This window comes from Diaphorina citri, unplaced genomic scaffold (assembly GCF_000475195.1).
Source record: "Diaphorina citri unplaced genomic scaffold, Diaci psyllid genome assembly version 1.1 scaffold3, whole genome shotgun sequence".
NCBI lineage: Eukaryota > Metazoa > Arthropoda > Insecta > Hemiptera > Psyllidae > Diaphorina > Diaphorina citri.
The window spans coordinates 579869-606113 of record NW_007377442.1 but is presented as its reverse complement, the minus strand read 5'-3'; the positions used below and the strand labels follow the sequence as shown (position 1 = coordinate 606113).

Sequence of the window (26245 nt, the reverse complement as noted above, 5' to 3'; positions counted from 1 at the left end):
AGGTGCTAGCTTTAGTAGTTTTTCATTTAGTAGTGTAGTTTTTCATTTCCCATCAGTTCACTATGATTCAGCTTTTATTGATGGTATGCAGAACTTGGGTTATAAAAACGGTAAAAATGACACATCCACCATAATCCATGCCAAAGTAGGATCCAATATAATATAACTGGCGAATAACTTTAATTACATTGGAAGTTTTTTTATTGTTTAAAACACGTCCTACTTACCTAACTGAAGATTCAATTTTCCAGGAATAGTGAATAAAATGATTAGGACGTAGAGAACGATAAAGATCTGATTACTCAAAGTACAGCACGCGACTTAGTAAGAAGTAACCAGATATCGCCATTAGCATGACTCTACGGCACATGGCAAATGTATGATGAAATTAATGGGTTATAGGTAAAAACCAAGAGTTAATAAAGATTCAATTTAAATCTGAAAGAAGGAAGTACAACAAATGATTATTTAATTTAGAGATAAATGGTAAGCAATTTACATGACTGTCCCCTGTTTCATACCCATGATATACAAGTATACTAAGATTACTGATAAAACTAATGATTTCCAAGGAAATACTAAACTAATCTTGGGTTACTTGCCCCCAACAAAACAAAGTTCCGAAGCTCGTGTTGTGGCTTCTTTTAGCAAAGACTTAGGTGATTCTTTTCATGTACCATGGTCTACTCTGAGAGGATCAGGAACACTCACAATACTTCGACGTCCTGGAGCTAGTGGAGCTGATCCATACTTCATCAGTAAAGCTCGAACTACCTCTCTTCTAAAAGACAAGCATATGCTTGTTTACATATTATTAACATTTTCATTAATATTTTTTATATTAAAATGCATTACTATGTGAGTATTTCGTTTAGTTAACCCTACTGTGTGTGTTTGTTTGTCCACTGTAAAACATATTCGATATTGTAACATCAATGTTAAATAATATAATGTCGAGATACTTTGGTGTGTAATTTTATGAAAAGTTACATGACACTAATAATAATAAGAATAATCAACCTAAATTTATACTCAAGATAATGAACCTAAATCTATACCCAAGATTTAATTCCAAGTGGTAAAAATGGCATATCCACTATTGTGTGTAGTTAAGAATGGATGTGCTATTTTTACCTTGTTCCTCCATCACACTGTCTGGCTAGGGGACGTTACACAGAGAGAAGACTAGCGTCTGGCTGTGGGACTATAAACAGGGAGGAGAACAGCTAACCCTAACCAGCCTAGCAAGCTGGCAGTTCCTCAAAGGGTTCTCTCTGCTTTTAAAGACCAAGCACAAGTCCTTACGATGGTTGACTGCGGTTCAGGACGAGCCAGCCAATTTAACATGGCTAGAGCTAGAGATCATCACCCCGTTGTATAGCAGATACAAAAAGACATCTTTTCTTTATTCTGCTATCGCCATTCGGCGAAAGCTAAAGCCACTACAACATCAATAACAACAACAACAACATCACATTTTATTTTTATCATGACGAGCTCTTCAAAAAAGTTTTCCTTTTGCACCCCGTTGTATAGCAGATACAAAAAGACATCTTTTCTTTATTCTGCTATCGCCATTCGGCGAAAGCTAAAGCCACTACAACAACAATAACAACAACAACATCACATTTTATTTTTATCATGACGAGCTCTTCAAAAAAGTTTTCCTTTTCTATTGAATTTTCTGTTACTATGAGGAAACTCACTTGGCTTGACTGGGTTAAGAGAAAAGTACAAAGGAAAGGAAAAACAAAAGTACAACATTTTATTGTGGTACAAGACTGGACTGGCTTTTTCATCAGAAATTCTATGATTCACGAGAGCTTTAGTAAATATTTGGAGATTTCCATCTAGGGCATCTAGGCGTTAAAGCAGAATTGAGGTATTTTTTCGATTGGAAGTACACCAAAATGAAACCACAGGAGTCCCTGTCAGAACTGTCAAGAGCTTTATGTCCAAAATCCCTTCTGTATTTACAGGTGAGTTTCTTAATAGAATTAATAATCAGATTCCATAACATACTTTGCTCTTCACATTTTAAAAAGAAAGTAAAAAGTTTTGATGCAAGCCTGTAAGTAAAGCCGTATTTTATTATGTGACTTTTTTTAGGTCATCATAGGAAATTTCTCTTTGGACTAGTTTGGATGTAATGGCACCACCACACCTGCTGCCAGTCATTGAGAGGAACCTGTAAAAATATTTTTTAAGGGAGAAAAATACAGGCTACTGTAACCATTGAATATGTTAAACTTGTTAAAAAGAAAAGGTCGCGTAAACAAATTTAAAAGGTTTAAAATGAAAATCGAAAAATATTTTTGAATGTTTGTATTTTTTTTTTTAAAGAAAATTGTATAATTTTTTTTTTCAAATCACACAGAAGCATAAAACTTTGAGGACATAAAAAAGATAGAAGTATCTACACTGAGGTTGTTTTTTGTCAGATGCTAGGTAGGAATGTTAGAAACGCCCTTCTCTCAGGATAGAGCTAGCCAATGAAATAAAATGTTCATATCAACCAATGATATTGTTTGAAATATAGTTCCATGTATAAAAGTAGATATACTTAATTGTAATAATGAAGTTTGTGATTATAATAAATATAGATATACTTATATTTATATTATACCTACCAAACGATTTTTCTTTTTCGCGCTGTGAACTTCGTTTATAATAATATGACAAGAGTATAATTATTAGAGGTGCTAGCTTGGTTTACAGACATACAGGGGCAGGACATATCAGAATAAATGAGGAAGATGCACGTACACCAAATTTCACTCTTAAAATCTCCATGCCAAAGTAGGATCCAATATAATATAACTGGCGAATAACTTTAATTACATTGGAAGTTTTTTTATTGTTTAAAACACGTCCTACTTACCTAACTGAAGATTCAATTTTCCAGGAATAGTGAATAAAATGATTAGGTATAGGTAATTAAATTAAAATGGGTATCATACAATCTAGAAACGAGGTGCTAGCTTTAGTAGTTTTTCATTTAGTAGTGTAGTTTTTCATTTCCCATCAGTTCACTATGATTCAGCTTTTATTGATGGTATTCAGAACTCGGGTTATAAAAACGGTAAAAATGACACATCCACCATAAATAGTAGTTCCACTTTGAGAACTTAAATTTAATGTCAAACTAATTGGATTAAGCAATCTTATTGGCTAATCTAAATCTAAATTAAAAATTACACAATACTATTTACTTTACTTGCCTGGTAGACAGGAGGGCGTGGGTTCAATCCCAGCCGAGGTATGGAATTTTATCTTCAATATAATTTGAGAATTTGACCACAGTTATATGTAGTAGTAGCCTACTGCTGAAGTAAAGGGACTTTTCAGTCCTATGCAGTATAAATAGTAGTATGTTGTGTCATATGGCAACCCAGACGCTGGGCAGCTCATCAATAAATTATTGATTGTTTCTCTCTACATTCTATTTGTATACTTACCTACTGACAGATAAATATTGTGTGGTCTGATTGGTTCACAGCTGAGGCATTACATATCGCTCATCTGATGGCATCTCATGGATATTTATTTCCAATAGAAGAACATGTGCTCACAGTAAAGAATGATAATACCTTCTACAGATTCCAGGTAAATTATGTTGAAATTTGAAATGTAGGATATTTTATACAGGCATCTACTTTAGATGCTTTTACTTCTATCAAATTAGAGCAAGTACTTTATTAATAGAATCGTTTGATATAGCTCTCTCAGGATACCTCATCCAATTCTAGTCAATTAACCCTTATTTATTTATTATTTTTTACTTTTTTTTTAATAACAAATTATTCTTGCTAATTTCAGACTCCATACTTTTGGCCTTCCAATTGCTGGGAACCTGAAAACACTGATTATGGTACGTTTTTGTCAGCTTTGTATCTTGAAGGAAAAAGTCAAGTAGAAGAACTCTTTCTGGTCAAAAGAAAGACGAGTTTACTGGAATGTGTTCTTTTGGTCTACCAGATGAGTCTTCAGATTTCAATAATTATTTAATAGCTAAAGGAGATCTCTCAAAGGATTTATAGATAACTGAAAGGAAATTACTAAACTGACCGTTGTTGTTTATGGGAGCGTGTGTGTCTGGATTATGAGAGAGGCCTGGCTTGCACAGGCCAGTAAACCTCTGCCATATCCAGGCCAAGCTTCTATGGCGACCGTGCCGTTTGTGTTAGGTTCTTACAGAAAAGTCTTCAAACCTTAAATTGATCATACCAACAAAGCAACAGATTGAATAACCGTGCCGTTTGTGTTAGGTTCTTACAGAAAAGTCTTCAAACCTTAAATTGATCATACCAACAAAGCAACAGATTGAATAGATGATTTGATGATTATATTAATATTAACCTTTCCCTCCAATTTCAGCTGTTTACCTATGCAAGCGAACCATGCAGAATAAAACTCGCCTGGAACTTGCTGACTATGAGGCCGAAAATTTGGCTCTTCTTCAGAAAATGTTCTCGAGGAAGTGGGAGTTCATTTTCATGCAAGCAGAAGCTCAAAGTAAAGTGGACAAGAAGAGGGACAAACTAGAAAGAAAAGTATTGGATAGTCAGGAACGGGCTTTTTGGGATGTCCACAGACCCATGGTGAGTGCAGTAAGACTCATGGTGTATTTCATCAACTTTTTTTTTTTTTCATGCAAGCAGAAGCTCAAAGTAAAGTGGACAAGAAGAGGGACAAACTAGAAAGAAAAGTATTGGATAGTCAGGAACGGGCTTTCTGGGATGTCCACAGACCCATGGTGAGTGCAGTAAGACTCATGGTGTATTTCATCAACTTTCTTTTTATCCCCTAAAGCCCTGTTAAACCTATACAATTCAAATGGAACTTAATAGGCTCTTGGCTTAACAGACCGTCTAAGGACTGAAAAAATATTGGTGGAATCCTCCCTAAGAGCAGTATAAAATTATGGAGTGTCAATTATTTGGCTTAAATAAATTACCTACATGTCCCTCTATCTGTCTATGTTTCAGCCGGGGTGTATCAACACTACTGAGGTGGATATGAAGAAAGTTGACACGAAGAAAAATAAAACATCTTCCACTATTAAAACTATGAAAAGCGATCTGTCCTCGACTTGTGTCTCACATTTAGAAGCTATCAAGAAAGAGATCACTTCCCTCAAAATGTATGATGAAATTAATGGGTTATAGGTAAAAACCAAGAGTTAATAAAGATTCAATTTAAATCTGAAAGAAGGAAGTACAACAAATTATTATTTAATTTAGAGATGAATGGTAAGCAATTTACATGACTGTCCCCTGTTTCATACCCATGATATTTAAGTATACTAAGATTACTGATAAAACTAATGATTTCCAAGGAAATACTAAACTTGCCCCCAACAAAACAAAGTTTCGAAGCTCGTGTTGAGGCTTCTTTTAGCAAAGACTTAGGTGATTCTTTTCATGTACCAGAAGGTAGGCTTGAGTGGTAAATGAATTATAAAATACATCAGTAGGCAGTAAGAAAACCCATCAGCAATGCCTAGGAAAAGTACCTAATACCAAGGCAGGTACTCATAACAAGGCATACTCGTAGTGTAGGTGTTATCCTTAAAATATAAAATTCCAAGCTCCCTTGCCTGAATTCAACACAATACCTGATGGCAGACTGGCATAGATTGTGTTGTCAACGTCTTTGGGTCCTCTGGTATCAGTATCTGTATTTCTGTCCCATTTTTTACTTTTATTTTTCAATTCCTTACGGGCAAGAAAGTTCGACATAGCAAATCTTGGAACAATTTTCTCAGCTTGTTAACATGGCAGTACAATGAGTATTCACTTGAATTTAACAAGTTACAACATGTCAGAGTAATGTGTTGCCGCAAACAATGATCTTATTTATGAATTAACCCTGTGCCGAACACTGGAGCGAAAAATATATAGAAACCTGATGACGAGCTGATTATTTCTGAGGAATCTTTTCATTTGAATCAATTTCACTAGTATCCAAAGAGTTTTTGATAAGCTGATGTTTTAATAACCTACTGGTTTTGACAAGCGCCAGGATACTGGATCAACTGTGTCTACGTTTTGATTTGTATCATGTCAAGTTATCAATTTTCAAGGTAAAATTTCACGTTACAATAATACTTCGAAGCCAACATTCTGAGGAATCTTTTCATTTGAATCAATTTCACTAGTATCCAAAGAGTTTTTGATAAGCTGATGTTTTAATAACCTACTGGTTTTGATAAGCGCCAGGATACTGGATCAACTGTGTCTACGTTTTGATTTGTATCATGTCAAGTTATCCATTTTCAAGGTAAAATTTCACGTTACAATAATACTTCGAAGCCAACAGAAGGGTTAACAACTAAATTTACATATTGTTATGAATTACACAGAGTTATTTCGTGTTATTTTAACTTATTGATATGCTGTTACGTCTGTGTGTGTTTGTTTTTTCTTATTGTAACACCTCTTTCAGTTTTTGTAGTCGATACCGCATCTGTGTGTGCCCGCAGAGAATCATCAATAAATAAAATCAACCCAAAATGTCTCAACAATTTGAAACAAACGACAGTGTAACTCAATGTCCTGAGGAATTAAAATGAAACTATAAACAGTGAACACAGTACCATGACAAGTTCCATTTGGGGCCAAATTAACAGTCTTCATGGAAAAATACCGTCAATTGTGGATCGAAGTAAATAGGTAGTACTCAATTACTCAAGTAGGTAGGTGCACTTGGGTTTTTTTTTTCTCACACTATTTATTCAGTTCTGAGTTTCTTAGAGAAAGCAGATTCTATTGGAGGGTACCTATAAGTAGTATGATGTACAGTAGGTACCTACAAGTAAAATTTTAAGGTTCCAGTTGTAGATTCTTAAGGTTTCAAATTATTCCTATCCGTATTAGGTAATAAGGAGAGGGTTGAGGGACTTTTATTGTAACAACTAAATTTACATATTGTTATGAATTACACAGAGTTATTTCGTGTTATTTTAACTTATTGATATGCTGTTACGTCTGTGTGTGTTTGTTTTTTCTTATTGTAACACCTCTTTCAGTTTTTGTAGTCGATACCGCATCTGTGTGTGCCCGCAGAGAATCATCAATAAATAAAATCAACCCAAAATGTCTCAACAATTTGAAACAAACGACAGTGTAACTCAATGTCCTGAGGAATTAAAATGAAACTATAAACAGTGAACACAGTACTATGACAAGTTCCATTTGGGGTCAAATTAACAGTCTTCATGGAAAAATACCGTCAATTGTGGATCGAAGTAAATAGGTACCTAGTATTCAATTACTCAAGTAGGTAGGTGCACTTGGAGTTTTTTTTTCTCACACTATTTATTCAGTTCTGAGTTTCTTAGAGAAAGCAGATTCTATTGGAGGGTACCTATATAAGTAGTATAATGTACAGTAGGTACCTACAAGTAAAATTTTAAGGTTCCAGTTGTTGATTCTTAAAGTTTCAAATTATTCCTATCCGTATTAGGTAATAAGGAGAGGGTTGAGGGACTTTTATTAGCCATGACCCATCCTATAGTAAATTTCTAATAACTTTCCAAATCAGAAATCCCACTTTGATTTTCGCTGAAGGTAATGGTCTGGGAATTGCCTGCTCTTCCCTTTCATGTGTCACGATTCATGAGTCTGTCAATTTAAGAATAATCTCAAGTCGTTTAACACAGAATATAATAAATCAAAGCAGACTTATTGTGCAATTTGACCATTTTCTCCTCTGACGGATGCAATTCTTGAGATCTCGGACGGAGGTGATTATCGGACCATTAAGAAAGAAAAAATATATTTTAATTTTATATTAGGAATAAAACCATTTATGTTTTTTCTTCTCAGAAAGTTAATGTCAATAATGATAACAACACATGGCAATTAAATCTACTTTATTGATTTTTATGTATCATACGGCCAAGTAATTTAACCTCTTCGGAACCAAGGAAAGTGAATGAATGCATAAATGGTTGCTTATATTGAGTAGGTACTTACCTACCTAAAATATTATTGCGTTCCGGAAAGGAGAAGCTTTGACTTAACGATTTACTTTACTTATTTACTCACTTACTCAACCTCTCTACTTCTTGATTTTCTCATAGAGACACACCTCAATCGTCTGTGATTTTGCAATAAAAGAAAGAAGGAAAATCAACTTTATGTAGTAACACTTTGTCAGATAGGAGACATTTGGTAATCTCTGACATTGAAAGTAACTTCACGAGGTAAGCTCTGTGGCAACTATTGGGTTTAAATCTCTAAAGGTTATTTACTGTAAGACTTTGATTGCTTCTCAAAAGTAGGATTCTCGATTTAATTTATCATCTAATCTGGACGATGTCTATTTGAGGAGGGAGAGAGAGAGAGAGCAAAATATACATAGTTTCTATTCATGAACTAGCTGATTTACTGTAAGACTTTGATTGCTTCTCAAAAGTAGGATTCTCGATTTAATTTATCATCTAATCTGGACGATGTCTATTTGAGGAGGGGGAGAGAGAGAGAGCAAAATATACATAGTTTCTATTCATGAACTAGCTACTGAAACTGTTGACTATAGATTTGACCATGGCATGGGTTTTTTAGAGCTGGGCAATTTTAATGCTGGGTAATCATATCCTCTGGCCACACCCATCTTAATGTCTGGATTGCCACAATTATCTTGGTGACAAAAATGTCTGCGTAACTACGTGACTGGAGCCACATCAATCTAATTTTATTTCAACTTCCGTCACGTTTTTCCTCTTATGGACTTGTTCTTCTCCTCCTTAAATGCTTTATAAAACGTTCAAGTCTTTCTTAAACGTTCAATTCTTCCAATTATCTGTAGGTTCAAATATGGACTATGGCGTGTCTTTCAGAAAATCTCCTTTGAAAAAAACCTCAAGGTTCCATAATATCGAGTATGATTACCAGAACGAAAGAGGCTCATTTTTGTTCTTTTCTTCTAATAAAATGGTTAATGCAGATAAATTGAGATCCAGCACTCTGTGTGTATTTTTATTTCCCGTATTTTATGGGCATAGGTAGGTATAGGTTTTATGGACACAAGCGTTGACCTTTTTGTCGGTGTGATCTTCATTTCGGATGCTTTTGATTCTAAAGGAATTTGTTTGTCGGTGAATGTATGTCTAATCTAGATTAAACGGTAGGTGGGGTATTCTATATAGATGTCTTTATGTTATTCATCTATTGATTCGAATAAACTTTTAGAGGTAGGTTTAAATCTATCTGTCCACCAGTAGGTACCTACCTACAGGCACCTTATAAGAGAAAAGATTAGGTGAACCTTCCCTCAAGCTAAGGCTAGACAGAAGAAATATAAAACTCTCCAAAGTTGCTGAAACGTAAGTGCTGCTAGTGATATAGTTTTTTTTGTTGTTGCATTTTTACCGTTTTGTGTTCTCGATTTTAGTGTTAATGAATTTTTAGGAGTCCTAGGTATTCTAACAATGATCATGACAATAATTTGTAGAAAAAAAGTTTTGGCACTTTCTTATTTTCTTACCTTCCCTCAAGCTAAGGCTAGACAGAAGAAATATAAAACTCTCCAAAGTTGCTGAAACGTAAGTGCTGCTAGTGATATAGTTTTTTTTTTTTTTGTTGCATTTTTACCGTTTTGTGTTCTCGATTTTAGTGTTAATGAATTTTTAGGAGTCCTAGGTATTCTAACAATGATCATGACAATAATTTGTAGAAAAAAAAGTTTTGGCACTTTCTTATTTTCTTATCTACCTGTAAGTAGTAAGTATAAATGGCTAACCTCCTAACCTTGACTACTGTTGTATTGATTGACCGTGCTAAATTTATTATTGGATATTTCAGATACATCAATTATTACGAACAATACTGCGAATATGATCCGTTCTTCACTCCCACTGAACTTGCCAATCCCTGGCTTACAGATAATCCGGAGTTCTGGGATGAAGAAAAACAAGCGTGAGTTACACTAATGTCGGATTTTGTATTTATTCTTTTAATCCTTCCAAATCTACCTCAAAAATAGTCAGAGAATAATATCGGACTCCCTTTACTGTGTTAAAACACTCCCTCAAAACTCTTGAGATTTTGACATATAGTGGATTAATATAGACACACAGATGTTAAGAGACGTCAACTTGCTCTGCTAAACAAATCATAATCTTGGAATGTCGGATTTTGTATTTATTCTTTTAATCCTTCCAAATCTACCTCAAAAATAGTCAGAGAATAATATCGGACTCCCTTTACTGTGTAAAACACTCCCTCAAAACTCTTGAGATTTTGACATAGAGTGGATTTATTTTGACACACAGATGTTAAGAGACGTCAACTTGCTCTGCTAAACAAATCATAATCTTGTACTGCAGGTAGAGTTCATTTATTTGAAGTGAATTACCTACGAAAAATGCATGCGTTGGAAATGTAGGAATCCCAGAGGTATATGCTATCCTGCCAATACCCCTTAGTACAATATGTTTATACTAACCAAGGCTCTTTATCCTTTCATATTTTTCAGCAAAGAAATTTCAGCCCGTCGAATCAAGAGGTGGGCATTCAGTTTACAGGAATTGCTGAAGGATCCTCTGGGTAGAGATCATTTTACAAAATTCCTGGATAAAGAGTTCAGTGGTGAAAATTTGAAGTAAGTGGGGACAGGAGTAATTAAAAAGTATTTCATACATTATTTATTATCAATTTCAGTCTATATTTTGGTTATCAGGAAAAGCCAGGCTATATTCAAGTAACCTTCTATCAATCATTTAATTTGCACCTTTGTAGAAATTATTAAATCAGTGTGGGACCCCCTTAATGCTCTCCCCTATTTCACTCCACCAGATTCTGGGAAGCAGTTCAAGAGTATACCTAGGTACCTCTGCCTCATTCCATGAAAGTATGGAATAATAAAAGTTACAAGTTGTGTTCAGATACAATAGTAGGTAATCATTTATGTGGGTAAAAGTTTCAACAATAATGATAATAATAATTTACCAAAGGAGCCATTATTATCATAATAACTTCCAGTGAGGCCCTGCCCATGTTGTTATTGGTTTCAGATGTAATGCTTTGGACTGACATTGCAAAAAATGGTAACAATGAACTCGGACAAAGCCAGTGGGCATAAATCAGATGGTCTGAATTGTAGTGTGTACATTTCGGATGCTTTTGATTCTAAAGGAATTTGTTTGTCGGTGAATGTATGTCTAATCTAGATTAAACGGTAGGTGGGGTATTCTATAGATGTCTTTATGTTATTCATCTATTGATTCGAATAAACTTTTAGAGGTAAGTTTAAATCTATCTGTCCACCAGTAGGTACCTACCTACAGGCACCTTATAAGAGAAAAGATTAGGTGAATTGCTTGATAAATTGATCAAATTTTTATCGAAAAAAAACTCCAATGATATGAAAATCCGATAATCTTATCTTACTAGTCTATGTATGTGCATTCTTTTTGTATAATCTCACTCGGTAATATAGTAAAAATTTACCAACTTATGTGTTTAATAGAGTAGGCTATTACATAAAAAAGAAGGTATCTAATTTTCTATCACAGGGTTAGTTGGGAGACAGGTATTTAACAAACATTTTTGAATACCGTCTATTAGTCTAATGTCTAATTTAAATAAATATATCGAAAGTCTCGAGTAATTTTTATTTGGTATGAGATGAGACCTTAACAGCTTAATCAGTACTACATTTTCTATCACAGGGTTAGTTGGGAGACAGGTATTTAACAAACATTTTTGAATACCGTCTATTAGTCTAATGTCTAATTTAAATAAAAATATCGAAAGTCTCGAGTAATTTTTATTTGGTATGAGATGAGACCTTAACAGCTTAATCAGTACTATACAACTGGTAGTTTTAACGTGATTCTTTTTTCCCCTATGAAAGAAATGGTAACTAGCTTCTCATGTGCCAAGATAAGTTGTCAGAAGGACAATTCTATAAGTTCATATAGATACCTACCTAAGTTCCTCAGTATATCAATGATTGTCCGTCTGAGGTAAATGGAATAATATATGTACTATCTACTCATTTACCTATTTTATGGTCAATGAAAGATAACGATCTCAGACTTCATTAAAATAATCTATAAGCATATTGTTCTCAAACAATAAGATTATTGTTCAATTCTATAAGTTCATATAGATACCTACCTAAGTTCCTCAGTATATCAATGATTGTCCGTCTGAGGTAAATGGAATAATATATGTACCTATCTACTCATTTACCTATTTTATGGACAATGAAAGATAACGATCTCAGACTTCATTAAAATAATCTATAAGCATATTGTTCTCAAACAATAAGATTATTGTCTGATTTATTTAAATTGATCTCTATCACCCTAACAGAGAGACCCTTTCTTATGATGAATTAGGCTTTCCAAGAACTTTCCCAAACTGGTTGGTACTAAGGTACCTATCAATTGGGTGTAGTACAAAAGTATTTATAGGTGTAAGTAGGTATGCCTTCAAAGTGAGCTTCTAAAGGTACCTAGGTACCTACGCCAAAATAATTTGTTAGCACCTTGTAAAAAGTCTTTGAACTTATAAAAATAATAACAATTAAAACATACATACTTCCTTTGCTCTATCTACCAGCTGAGTAAAATGGTATAATTATGATAACCATTCAGAGATTTGTCATCAGGAAAAGCACTATATTAATACTTCCTTTGCTCTATCTACCAGCTGAGTAAAATGGTATAATTATGATAACCATTCAGAGATTTGTCATCAGGAAAAGCACTATATTTATATCTTTCACTGAAAATAATTTAAATACTTACTACTAGTTATTTTGTTAATTAATGTAGGTATTTAAGTACAAGAAGATGAATTAGGTAATGTTCACTTAATATAAAATAAACAGAAAAAAAGAAAGAAAAGACTGTTGAAAATCTCAATAGGTTGTTAGGTATCCAATAAAAAAATTTATTCAGTAATTTGTTGTTGATCATTCAAATAAAATAACCGCCAAAACTGATTCAAAATGTTATTCACTGTCACTCGAATTTAGGAAATAATTTATTAAACAGTCATTATTCATTAAATTCGAACGAGAATTTAGTGTAAATTTCAATATTATTATTTTCTTTGTTAAAAAGAAAAGGTCGCGTAAACAAATTTAAAAGGTTTAAAATGAAAATCGAAAAATATTTTTGAATGTTTGTATTTTTTTTTTTAAAGAAAATTGTATAATGTAGTGTGTATTCACCCACTCAACTGCCTAAGGAACCTGAACCTCCCAATGCTTTAGTTTACAAAAAGGTGAGCTGGAAAACTGATATCTATTATCTTTTGGCCAGATAACTTTGACAGTTAACAAATAATTCGTAGTGTGTATTCACCCACTCAACTGCCTAAGGAACCTGAACCTCCCAATGCTTTAGTTTACAAAAAGGTGAGCTGGAAAACTGATATATATTATCTTTTGGCCAGATAATTTTGACAGCTAACAAATAATTCTTTATCATTTCCCGCCATTTATACAAGATCTGTGTTCTTAGTCACTCTCTTCCAGTCAGCTCCATTTGGTCCCTGTTAACCTAATCCCTTTTCAATTCAAATTTCCCACTTTTTCCTCCTCTTAATAATGTGTAATCAAATCTTTTCTTTCAAGATGGAGGCAATTATAGACAAGATGCAAAATGAAACCACAGGAGTCCCTGTCAGAACTGTCAAGAGCTTTATGTCCAAAATCCCTTCTGTATTTACAGGTGAGTTTCTTAATATAATTAATAATCAGATTACATAACATACTTTGCTCTTTACATTTTAAAAAGAAAGTAAAAAGTTGTGATGCAAGCCTGTAAGTAAAGCCGTATTTTATTATGTGACTTTTTTTGGGTCATCATAGGAAATTTCTCTTTGGACCAGTTTGGATGTAATGGCACCACCACACCTGCTGCCAGTCATTGAGAGGAACCTGTAAAAATATTTTTTTAAGGGAGAAAAAAAAATACAGGCTACTGTAACCATTGAATATGTTAATTTTACCAAAATACCCACTCTTTTTACCATAGGAAATCTCATATTTGTTTGTTTCAGGGCAAGACCTTATCCTATGGATGATGAAGAATTTAGATCTTGAGAGCCAGGGTAACATAATCCTAATCCATTTTGCTTCCTGCATCCTTTGCTGACTTGCTCTTATGTTGTGTTTGATTTTGATTGTGAGTGCTCAATGTTCTGTTATTTCAGTTTTTGCTTTTTACTTTTGATTTTTTTTTTTTTCTAATCCTAATCCATTTTGCTTCCTGCATCCTTTGCTGACTTGCTCTTATGTTGTGTTTGATTTTGATTGTGAGTGCTCAATGTTCTGTCATTTCAGTTTTTGCTTTTTACTTTTGATTTTTTTTTCTTAGTTTGTTATACCTAGGTACCCATTTCTTGTTGTCTCTTCTAAACTAAACATACTCTTTTCATGCCAAAATTGCAGTAATTTATGTTTCCTTTTCTTCCAACTTCAAAGGCAGAAAATTTGGGGTTACATATTCTATATAAACATCATAATAACCATGGTAGAAATTGAATAACATTAAAATATGAACTAAAATAAAAATAAAATCAAACTTACATTGGATCAAATTTACAGTGAATACCTACATCTCTACATACTTACATAGGTACCTTATCCTTATACTACCTTCAAGCTAAACCCTCAATGTTATTGTTCCCTCAATGTTATTCGTTCTGTATTAATAAAATTTATACTGTGTATTTTCAAATGTTTTTGCAGAAAAAGTCAAACCTGACATTTGAAATTTCTTCACTGATCTTCTTCATTATGTAGTCAGTATTGTGAGCAGTCACCATTTCGCTAACATTCACATTTCATAAATTGGTTTTACTTTTCAGAGTTATGGTTATTAATTGAAGACTCCATTGTAAAACTGCATTTCATTTTCTAATCCTCTGTAGATGCATAGTATTTATTTTCTGTTACCTCCATCTGTTTATAACGTTAAAATTATTTGGAATATGAATAATGAGTAACATAATTATATCCGAAATTATTTATATTAATTATTTTTGTAACTTTATGGCATGTAGTGTTAACCAAAATGTTACCAAAAATAAAACTATTTGTTTTCAACCCTTCCGCAGGTCCCGGAAGCATTATATTCATTTTAGGTGGCATGAACTTCTTCCATGATTTCTTTCTAGTCTTTTTCATTTATCGCTTGCAAGCCTAGGCACTTAATTAACTAGTGTATAGCATACAGTCAAGGATTAGAATTTTGATTTTGTTATTATATACCAAGTCTTGTAAGAGGTAATACCTATAAGCATTTTGTTATCCGATAGTTCTAGCCATTGTGATATTTTTCATCCCCCATGTATTTCCTATTTTATTTACAGGGTGACCCAGCGTTACCTGACGAATTCGATTTGCCCATTACTTTGTTATAACTTGTCGTAGCTTGTTGAAATAAAAACCACTATGTTCAGAACTAAATAAGGTTTTGTTACAATGTAGTCGTAGACCCCGCAATATCAAACTTTCGCTGTGGTGGCATTTCTTAAAATTAGTGAATTTTTGACAAATGCTCAGAGGAAGTTTCGCACCCATTTTGATGTTCCACCCTTCTCAAGCGATATTAGCTCGTGCGACCTTTTTTTTATGGAAACACGTTAAAAACAAGGTCTATATTTATAAAACAAGGATTTTGGATGAGTTAACGGGTGCTTTTCATCGAGAAATTCGCGCTATAGTCCAGGAAATGCTAGAGGCAGTATGTCGAATTTTGCACCAGATTGAGTGTTTTCAAAATGAGGGCGATTTTTCGGCTAGCATTGTCTTCCACACCTAATCACCATTACAAACAAAATGCCCAAACCTTATTTTGTTAACTTTCATTTAAAATAAATATCACTCTTTTATCTTGAAAATTGAACGTGTAGCATCATTTTAAAAACCGTCAGGTAACTATTATATTATTAATAATAATTTTAAATTAAATATATTTACTGAAAACACATAGGTATTTTGGATTTTTATTTTCCTACCCCAACAATTTTCGAACCAGCCTCCTAAAGAAAGAAAAGGAAATGAAACACATTTATTATTATTTATGAAAATATACTAGTTTATATTTTATTTTACAATATTGTAACCCTACTGTTTTCTAGGTAGGTATAGTTATAAAAATAAAAATTCTCAATGTAATAAAACATCAATACATACTCAATCTATTGCAAAAATTGAAAATTGTACGATATAAAGATTGGACCCCTAAAAAGATGACGATATGAGTTGGTTGAGATCATGAAAAAATTAAAATGGTAACAAAATCTGGTTTCAATAAAATGATTGTCATGGAATTTTGGTATTGAAAAACCTTCAAAAGTAGATTTTTGTGTGAATTTTCTTCCTACTTGAAAAACATGGAGCAATTCCCACCATAAAATTTAAAAAGAAGACGTTTGTTCTATCTTTACTCGTAACATTGTAATTAGTTATTATATTATTAATAATAATTTTAAATTAAATATATTTACTGAAAACACATAGGTATTTTGGATTTTTATTTTCCTACCCCAACAATTTTCGAACCAGCCTCCTAAAGAAAGAAAAGGAAATGAAACACATTTATTATTATTTATGAAAATATACTAGTTTATATTTTATTTTACAATATTGTAACCCTACTGTTTTCTAGGTAGGTATAGTTATAAAAATAAAAATTCTCAATGTAATAAAACATCAATACATACTCAATCTATTGCAAAAATTGAAAATTGTACGATATAAAGATTGGACCCCTAAAAAGATGACGATATGAGTTGGTTGAGATCATGAAAAAATTAAAATGGTAACAAAATCTGGTTTCAATAAAATGATTGTCATGGAATTTTGGTATTGAAAAACCTTCAAAAGTAGATTTTTGTGTGAATTTTCTTCCTACTTGAAAAACATGGAGCAATTCCCACCATAAAATTTAAAAAGAAGACGTTTGTTCTATCTTTACTCGTAACATTGTAAAGTCTTCTGTATAATTTGCACAGTTATCAAATCAAATTATTTACTGTTGTTTCCAAACTGTCTCCTACAACTGCCCATTGCTTCACAAAATGAATTTACAGTTTTTATTGGACTCACACTTCCTCTGCATCGTCAGCAAACAATTTACGTACACATTCACCTTACAAACTAAAGCCTTAAACATATAAAACTTATATCACAAACTATATTCTCTATAGGAATTCAGGCAAGCATTTGATTTCTTCGAAGAGACCTTTCTTCGCGGACGTCAAGCTTGGAAGTTGAGGTTTACTCAAACTTCGCAAACCTTTTCTTCTCGTCCTTCATTTCCTCCCTGTTATGGGAAGTGTTTGGAGGGTGAATTTCTAAAGTCTTGTGAAGTTTTATTGCTCGTATTGTGCTGCCTGGAAGAGAGGTGATTGTTGAGAGTAGGCGGAATGCAGCTCAGGTTTGGCAGCCTTAGGTTGGGACACCAGTCTGTATTGGCTAGGGGCGGGGTAGGCTGGGGCAGCTGGTTGAGGTACAGCAATGTACTGAGGACGGGGAGCAGGCTCTTCGTGTTCTGGGCGCTGCAAAAACATAGATATATTATGGTTAGGATTGCTTTGGGTATGAATTGAAAACTTACTATGTATAATAGTGTCTAGTAAAGTTATTAAGTTCTTTATTTTCCCCCAGATTGGTTCACCAGGATAAATGAACTTACCTCTACGTATTGAGGAGGGGCAGCCTTTCTGTATTGAGGTTGGGCTGGGGCTCCAACGATTTTGTACTGTTGAGGAGTAGCTGGAGGAGGGGTTGGGATTTTGACACGGATGTCTGTTGGCTCTCTTGAGACTTCAGCCTTGAAACCCTGAAAAGTTTAGGAATAATCGTTTTTACTTTCCATCATTTTAAACCCAGGAAAAAAAGTTAAAATTAGTAATTTTGCTTAAATTAGTGAAAATTTCGCGTGGCGTTGCCCTAAACATAGTTTTATAATTAGTTACATGTTTACGTAATCTCTACTGCTCCTTTGCCATTTCAGTTCTGAATCCATCCATGTATCAATGCTAATCTAGGTTCACAAGATCTCCCATACTAATTTATTTCTTCAATGTATTAACTTTCAGCTCCTTACATGTTAAGGTCTTGTACAAAGCTATCACCTATCAGCATTGACCCGATCAGACCAGAGTCGTATGATTATAAAGGCTTTCATGTACTGTGTTTGGTCAGAAAGGGGAAGGACTTTCGGCCAAATTGTGGATTAAAATTAAACCAAAGGTCTACCAGTCTCCTATAGAAGTTGCGCTGGCTGGTCAAAATGTGGTCGTTTTTCGTGCCTATGTGAGCCTTTAACTAGGATATCTAATCTTTAAGCATTGTTAAAATACAGGAAATATCAATGACTACCTGTAGCTGGAACATCTATTTCATATGCCTACATCTTAGATGTCCCAGATTCAAGTACTCTTAACTATCTACCTACCTGTAATTTCACTTTTCTGTTTAGTAATATTTCTCATTTCTCCTCCACTGTTTAACTGACACAAGGTGTTACGTCTTCACTTGATGAGGTGATTAATGTAACTTACACCTTGAGTTCTAAGTTCAAACTTTACTGTCATAATGTCCTTTACGTACCTACAAGTTCGTAACTGATTCATTAGTTAATACAGTCATTTACATTCTAATAATATAATTATTTGATGTCCAATGATTGCGTTCCCCATCTGTCCCTCCCATCCTAACAAAACTGGAGTACTTTTGGCACATCCACTAAATACCTCTAAGCTCTCTCAGTTCTTGAAACAATGTATTAAAGATATTTTTAATCGCCCAACTGAAGTCTTATCTGTGAAATCTTTTATTTGTGAACTTAAATCATTCAATGCTAAACGTTCTCTTTTGAATTTCCAAGTTCTGAAAGGGCCATAAAAAGGCTTAAACCTGACCTTATCAGAAACTATTGCGCTTGTAATAGCCTGATAGCCTAGCACTTCATTTCATCTCGCGTGATGTTAACGATTTCATCACAGTTCAACTTGTTGGCAAATTGGCATTTGGTTGGATTTCTTGTAGGAGTTCTTTTTCTCAATCTTTGACCTTACTTTGTTAGACTTTTATTGGCGTCTCATTATCTCTTCTTGTCTTGTTCTATCTTTGTACCGATATTTTATGTTTTATGAGAGGGAGTTTCGGAATTTTCTACGACCAGAGGCTGAAGGTTGTTCGTTTTGTTAGAGCATCTGAGCTATGTATAAACCTGTAACTTTAGAAAGCTTTTGCCTTCTATTTTGGCTATTAGACATTAAGTAGCTTTTGCTATTTTAGTAATTAACTACCTAGCTACATTGATTTTCTTAGAATTTTGTGTGAATCTTATCAGCCAATCCCCTCTTTTCATCTATATAAATAAAATTATTGACTAACGATTTGTTTGTTTTCTATTTTGTTTTTTTTTTATATTATTTTTTTTTTTTTATTCGTTTTGTTTCAAGCTATTTGTTTTGACTATTTGTTTGTTTTCAAGCTTTTTCCTTTGTAAGGTTACAAAATGACCTATACACCTACTTCACTTTGTTTCCAACTCACCTCTTTTGGATCGGCGGTGTAGGTAACAGTTCTAATGAATCCATCGGAATCAACGACGCTGTAACTTCCAGTGATCTTGTCTCCTTCTCTTTGTTCCTTTCTGTTGTGGTAGTTGGTGTTCTCATCATCATGAATGTCGAAACCGAATTGGTATTGTGGGTTTGGCTGGAAATAGAGGAACAGATATTTAATTTTTGAGAGGAAATAAACTTGTAGAAAGATCAGGTAATTTTTTCTTTTTTATGAAAGCTCCAAAAGGGTACGACTCCAAGGCACGAGGTGAAAAAGGTAACCAATCTTTGGCCTTATTTATTTAGATAAATGTCTGTTATGTATTGTGGGTTTGGCTGGAAATAGAGGAACAGATATTTAATTTTTGAGAGGAAATAAACTTGTAGAAAGATCAGGTAATTTTTTCTTTATTATGAAAGCTCAAAAAGGGTACGACTCCAAGGCACGAGGTGAAGAAGGTAACGAATCTTGAGCCTTATGTATTTAGATAAATGTCTGTTATCAGCAAGTAGGTACAAATTAGTTTTAACCATGTAACGTACTAGACGAAATGCGTCTAACTACAAGAACATAACGTGGAAATCTGTTGCTATTAATTTGTAAAAGCTTGCTTGTCTTTTAAACAAATGAACAGCCTTGAAATATGTGAATCTTATCAGCCAATCCCCTCTTTTCATCTATATAAATAAAATTATTGACTAACGATTTGTTTGTTTTCTATTTTGTTTTTATTTGTTTAGTTTCAAGCTATTTGTTTGTTTTCAAGCTTTTTCCTTTGTAATGTTACAAAATGATCTATGTATTTGTTCTACTTTGTGCATTAGTTGCTCTATTAGTGTCAGTAGAGGTTTCTGGTGGTTAGAAACCATAAGTCGCGTCGATAATATATTATTATCAGTGCCAGCACGATTTCACGTAGTGTTACGAAGTTACGATTCTTCTCTTGTGTATGGATGAGTGGTTCTATGTATTTCTGTATAAAGTTAATTAATAAATTAATAATGATCCCCTGGCAAGAGAAGACATTTTATCATTATATTGATGGATGTATTTTAATTTCAATGCTAAATTGAAAGGTCAAATTGGATTTTGCCTCTACTCACACTTTCATTTCTTCAAGCTAAACCCTCAATGTTATTGTTCCCTCAATGTTATTCGTTCTGTATTAATAAAATTTATACTGTGTATTTTCAAATGTTTTTTGCAGAAAAAGTCAAACCTGACATTTGAAATTTCTTCACTGGTCTTCTTCATTATGTAGTCAGTATTGTCAGCAGTCACCATTTCGCTAACATTCACATTTCATAAATTGGTTTTACTTTTCAGAGTTATGGTTATTAATTGAAGACTCCGTTGTAAAACTGCATTTCATTTGCTAATCCTCTGTAGATGCATAGTATTTATTTTCTGTTACCTCTATCTGTTTATAACGTTAAAATTATTTGGAATATGAATAATGTGTAACATAATTATATCCGAAATTATTTATATTAATTATTTTTGTAACTTTATGGCATGTAGTGTTAACCACAATGTTACCAAAAATAAAACCATTTGTTTTCAACCCTTCCGCAGGTCCCGGAAGCATTATATTCATTTTAGGTGGCATGAACTTCTTCCATGATTTGTTTCTAGTCTTTTTCATTTATCGCTTGCAAGCCTAGGCACTTAATTAACTAGTGTATAACATACAGTCAAGGATTAGAATTTTGATTTTGTTATTATATACCAAGTCTTGTAAGAGGTAATACCTATAAGCATTTTGTTATCCGATAGTTCTAGCCATTGTGATATTTTTGATCCCCCATGTATTTCCTATTTTATTTACAGGGTGACCCAGCGTTACCTGACGAATTTGATTTGCCCATTACTTTGTTATAACTTGTCGTAGCTTGTTGAAATAAAAACCACTGTGATCAGAACTGAATAAGGTTTTGTTACAATGTAGTCGTAAACCCCGCAATATCAAACTTTCGCTGTGGTGGCATTTCTTAAAATTAGTGAATTTTTGACAAATGCTCAGAGGAAGTTTCGCACCCATTTTGATGTTCCACCCTTCTCAAGCGATATTAGCTCGTGCGACCTTTTTTTTATGGAAACACGTTAAAAACAAGGTCTATATTTATAAAACAAGGATTTTGGATGAGTTAACGGGTGCTTTTCATCGAGAAATTCGCGCTATAGTCCAGGAAATGCTAGAGGCAGTATGTCGAATTTTGCACCAGATTGAGTGTTTTCAAAATGAGGGCGATTTTTCGGCTAGCATTGTCTTCCACACCTAATCACCATTACAAACAAAATGCCCAAACCTTCGCTATAGTCCAGGAAATGCTAGAGGCAGTATGTCGAATTTTGCACCAGATTGAGTGTTTTCAAAATGAGGGCGATTTTTCGGCTAGCGTTGTCTTCCACACCTAATCACCATTACAAACAAAATGCCCAAACCTCCCATTATTATTTAGCTTTAAATGGAACCACCTGTCTTTGATAGAGTCTGTAAACAAGTAAATTGATCTGAACATTACGCCACTTATTTTGTTAACTTTCATTTAAAATAAATATCACTCTTTTATCTTGAAAATTGAACGTGTAGCATCATTTTAAAAACCGTCAGGTAACGCTGGGTCACCCTGTATTTCTGAAAATTTTCCTCCTACATAATATTATTTCTGTTGCGTGTAGAAAATGACAGATTGCACAGGTAGTTTTCCATATCTTAGGCTCCTTTGCTTTTATCACGGTAAAAGTAAAAATATCTGTCATATCGCCACATTTCTGTAACTTTTACGTTCATGGGTATTTATTTATTTTTATTAATTTAATTCAATTATTTTTATTTAAAATGTAACTGTTCACTATAACAACTAAATTTACATATTGTTATGAATTACACAGAGTTATTTCGTGTTATTTTAACTTATTGATATGCTGTTACGTCTGTGTGTGATTGTTTTTTCTTATTGTAACACCTCCTTCAGTTTTTGTAGTCGATAGGCGTGGCGTTGCCCTAAACATAGTTTTATAATTAGTTACATGTTTACGTAATCTCTACTGCTCCTTTGCCATTTCAGTTCTGAATCCATGTATCAATGCTAATTTATATTATTATTTTTAAAATGAGACTCTAGACCCAGAATTAAATAATTCAAATTTACCTACTTAGGTAGGTATACTAGTAAAATTTCCTTTTACCTTCAGCAAAAAATATTGCAGAAACTATGGGAACAATTGCTTTGGGAAGTCTTTCCCGAACTTTAGTTAGGGACAAAGATTTTTTTTCCAACACTTGTGTAATGTTGCAGGAATTTGTTCGTGCTCATTTGAAGTAGGGCTGAATGCACCCTAAAAAATTAAATAATATCATAATACATATCTAGTTATGTGTTTAATGTCGACAAAAGTTAATAAAAAATATTAATCAAAATAAACTAAGCTTTTACCAGAAAAAGAACCAAGAATCTTAAAGCGAAATGGGACAAAGATTTTTTTTCCAACACTTGTGTAATGTTGCAGGAATTTGTTCGTGCTCATTTGAAGTAGGGCTGAATGCACCCTAAAAATTTAAATAATATCATAATACATATCTAGTTATGTGTCTAATGTCGACAAAAGTTAATGAAAAATATTAATCAAAATAAACTAAGCTTTTACCAGAAAAAGAACCAAGAATCTTAAAGCGAAATAAAAAAAAAAAAAATTAAAAAGTAAGAAGGAGAGAATGCATAGCCTAGCTCATAGTGCAATGGTAAATATGACATCTCCACTGATATTGGTGGAGATGCTTTGGTAACAAACCCCGTTAAAAAAGATTAAAACGCAATATGCAGTGCAATTAAAAGCGCCTTATAAATTTCCTGGATACTATACGCATTACCAATTGGTGATAAGGAAGGAGGTTAGAATACAGAGGATAGGGAGGAAAAGTGAAGCTATTATTCACCCCCGTTAAAAAAGATTAAAACGCAATATGCAGTGCAATTAAAAGCGCCTTATAAATTTCCTGGATACTATACGCATTACCAATTGGTCATAAGGAAGGAGGTTAGAATACAGAGGATAGGGAGGAAAAGTGAAGCTATTATTCACTCCGTAGTCCGTGTTATCAGCTGATAACATAAACATTTGTGTTGATTTCGACTGAAAAATGTTTTCTCTTCAGCCAGCTTCCAGCTTCAGGGTGTGTTTATGAACAGGGCTGAGATGAGCTCGGACGACGTGAGATAGCTGTCCCGGCGGCAATTTTTAAAATTCATTTTATATTTATTTTCGTTTGCTTTGTAATTTGCTTGTTTTTAATAGCTAATATAAATGAAAAGTATAATATAAACGTGCAAACTAAAGATAAAAAGTAAAAAATGAATTCAGATTGTACAAGTTGCGGAAAAAAAATCAAAAATTCGAATTTCCCGCCAACTTTACACGCAAAAAGTCCGACGATGTCCTACGATGGCCCTGTTCATAACCACGGCCTTCACTCCGTGTTATCAGCTGATAACATAAACATTTGTGTTGATTTCGACTGAAAAATGTTTTCTCTTCAGCCAGCTTCCAGCTTCAGCTCTACCCACTCTGTACGGTAGGTAAACTTCTGTAAAGTTCTGCTGAGTTTCCCCGTAAAGCTGAAAAAGTTTGGGCCATCACCACCGTATAGCGCATGTCATTTTGCTTTAGAGATGATTAGGAGCAACTATTTTTTTTATTGTTATTTGTAAAGATGAGACGATGAGTCCAAGTCCTGTTGAACATTTCTGAGGGACTGTCAAGATTTTTCAAACTAAAACTAAAGAAATCCCAGTTTGTAGATTGTGAAGGTAGGTAAGTGTGAACATTATGATGGATTAAGAGTAGAAGTTTTGTGTTTGAAATAGGTAATTTTCATTTAACTCTGTGAAAAATCATTAATTTAGTTATTAACGTAATACTTTGGAAGAGTCTAACATTTATTTGTTAGGTTTATATTAGACATCCTGTGTATTAACTTTATTCTTGTTTTATATAGGTAGATATTATTATTGGATACTTGTGTTTTCTTACCCGTCTAAGTCTAACTAACCTGTCTAAGAGTCTAACATGTACATCTAAAGGCAAATCACCTTTTATCCCCAAGTATAGAATAGATTTTCAGGATTAGTACCTACCTAGGTTTTTAATCCTTACCTCTATTGCTAATTGAACCCTTTGGCTCTCAAAAATTTGAAATCAAAATACCTTATACCAGGAATTGCTGAAGGATCCTCTGGGTAGAGATCATTTTACAAAATTCCTGGATAAAGAGTTCAGTGGTGAAAATTTGAAGTAAGTGGGACAGGAGTAATTAAAAAGTATTTCATACATTATTTATTATCAATTTCAGTCTATATTTTGGTTATCAGGAAAAGCCAGGCTATATTCAAGTAACCTTCTGTCAATCATTTAATTTGCACCTTTGTAGAAATTATTAAATCAGTGTAGGACCCCCTTAATGCTCTCCCCTATTTCACTCCACCAGATTCTGGGAAGCAGTTCAAGAACTCAAATGTCTTCCCCTGGCGGATGTTCCAGCAAAGGCTGAAGAAATCTGGTCCGAGTTTTTGGCAGTAGATGCATCCTGTCCCATTAATGTGGACTCGAGATCTCATGAGCTAACTAGGAAGAACATTGAAAATCCCACCAGATGGTCTTTCGACACGGCAGCCGTAAGTAGATATATCTTAAGTTTTGGAGATTTTTGGCTCTTCTTTTTTTCCTGAACTATGAAACCTTATCACCAAATGAAAGCCTATATTACTTACTAACTTAACTTAATTTTCGCCGTAAGTAGATATATCTTAAGTTTTGGAGATTTTTGGCTCTTCTTTTTTTCCTGAACTATGAAACCTTATCACCAAATGAAAGCCTTTATTACTTACTAACTTAACTTAATTTTCCCCAGGCGCATGTCTATCACTTGATGAAATCTGACTCCTATTCTCGTTACCTCCGCTCAGACATCTACCGAGACTTTCTCAACGGAAGCAAGAAGAAATCTTCAATGAAAGGTATTCGTTCGATAGTATCCTTTTCTACTGCTCGCAAGGATACTTGTACTGCCTGAACCTATGTCTGTTCTTCGGTTCTATATGTTATAAAATACCTAAGTCGCGGCAAAGCATTCACTAAAAAAATTGTCTGTGGTAATATCCATCTCGGAAAACATAATAATGCCATAAAACACTTGTGGGGTAACCTTAATATTAATTTACTATAGAAGTAGGTATAGATATATCAAAATTAGTCGGTTGCAGCTAGAAGAATTACATCACATGTGTTTAAGATCTCCAAGCGTGTTTTGTATGGACGGACGGGACGGATAGAAAAGATGCCAACAATATGGCCTATTTTTATTTTAGTTCTACTCTAAACCATCGCGTCGTATGAAGAAGTCCTGTACTCTTGTTAAAGGATGCACAAATTGAAAGCACTAGTCCCTCTTGTCGGGTTTCTTCCTGTGTTCTATAAGAAAACCTAGTATTCTTTGTTTTTCAAGACCCTTCAGTAGAAACAACCATAGCGACGCTATTCACATTTTAATCGTAAGAATTTTATATGTTGTATTAGATTCCAATGTTTCCTTGCGTAATCAATTTCTTCCCATTTATCGTTTTAAACATATAGGTATTTTTCTTGTTTGATTTTCATATTACATATTTGTTATCAGATCCATACTTTTCAGTAC

General features: G+C 33.6%; 2 protein-coding genes and 1 long non-coding RNA gene across 3 annotated transcripts; all 3 read left to right on the top strand.

Annotated features, from left to right (window-relative positions):
• Nucleotides 1–499: 499 nt before the first annotated feature.
• Nucleotides 500–26061, top strand: LOC103517064 (regulator of G-protein signaling 7). Its single transcript, XM_026826170.1, has 11 exons — nt 500–758; nt 1902–1979; nt 3500–3606; nt 3820–3871; nt 4378–4601; nt 4989–5130; nt 9493–9550; nt 9810–9923; nt 10483–10608; nt 25040–25226; nt 25463–26061. The coding sequence occupies exons 1-11, from the start codon at nt 500–502 to the stop codon at nt 25622–25624; spliced, it is 1509 nt and encodes a 502-aa protein (XP_026681971.1). The 3' UTR covers nt 25625–26061.
• On the top strand, nt 10869–14120 carry LOC108253352 (regulator of G-protein signaling 7-like). Its single transcript, XM_017447192.2, has 4 exons — nt 10869–11105; nt 13177–13244; nt 13597–13693; nt 14025–14120. The coding sequence occupies exons 1-4, from the start codon at nt 11051–11053 to the stop codon at nt 14117–14119; spliced, it is 315 nt and encodes a 104-aa protein (XP_017302681.2). The 5' UTR covers nt 10869–11050; the 3' UTR covers nt 14120.
• LOC113469764 lies at nt 14629–22350 on the top strand. The gene is made up of 2 exons (XR_003393092.1): nt 14629–15902; nt 22166–22350. It is a non-coding gene; the product is annotated as an uncharacterized LOC113469764 (long non-coding RNA).
• Nucleotides 26062–26245: the final 184 nt, after the last annotated feature.

Excerpts from the sequence above, each read along its gene's own strand:
- LOC103517064 (XM_026826170.1), top strand. The coding sequence starts at position 500 with ATGACTGTCCCCTGTTTCATACCCATGATATACAAGTATACTAAGATT. Across the intron at positions 1,980-3,499 it reads AATCCCTTCTGTATTTACAG|CTGAGGCATTACATATCGCT; the intron begins GTGAGTTTCTTA and ends ATTGGTTCACAG. Across the intron at positions 9,924-10,482 it reads TGGGATGAAGAAAAACAAGC|CAAAGAAATTTCAGCCCGTC; the intron begins GTGAGTTACACT and ends CATATTTTTCAG.
- LOC108253352 (XM_017447192.2), top strand. The coding sequence starts at position 11,051 with ATGGTAACAATGAACTCGGACAAAGCCAGTGGGCATAAATCAGATGGT. Across the intron at positions 11,106-13,176 it reads TAAATCAGATGGTCTGAATT|GTAGTGTGTATTCACCCACT; the intron begins GTAGTGTGTACA and ends AAATTGTATAAT. Across the intron at positions 13,694-14,024 it reads AATCCCTTCTGTATTTACAG|GGCAAGACCTTATCCTATGG; the intron begins GTGAGTTTCTTA and ends TGTTTGTTTCAG.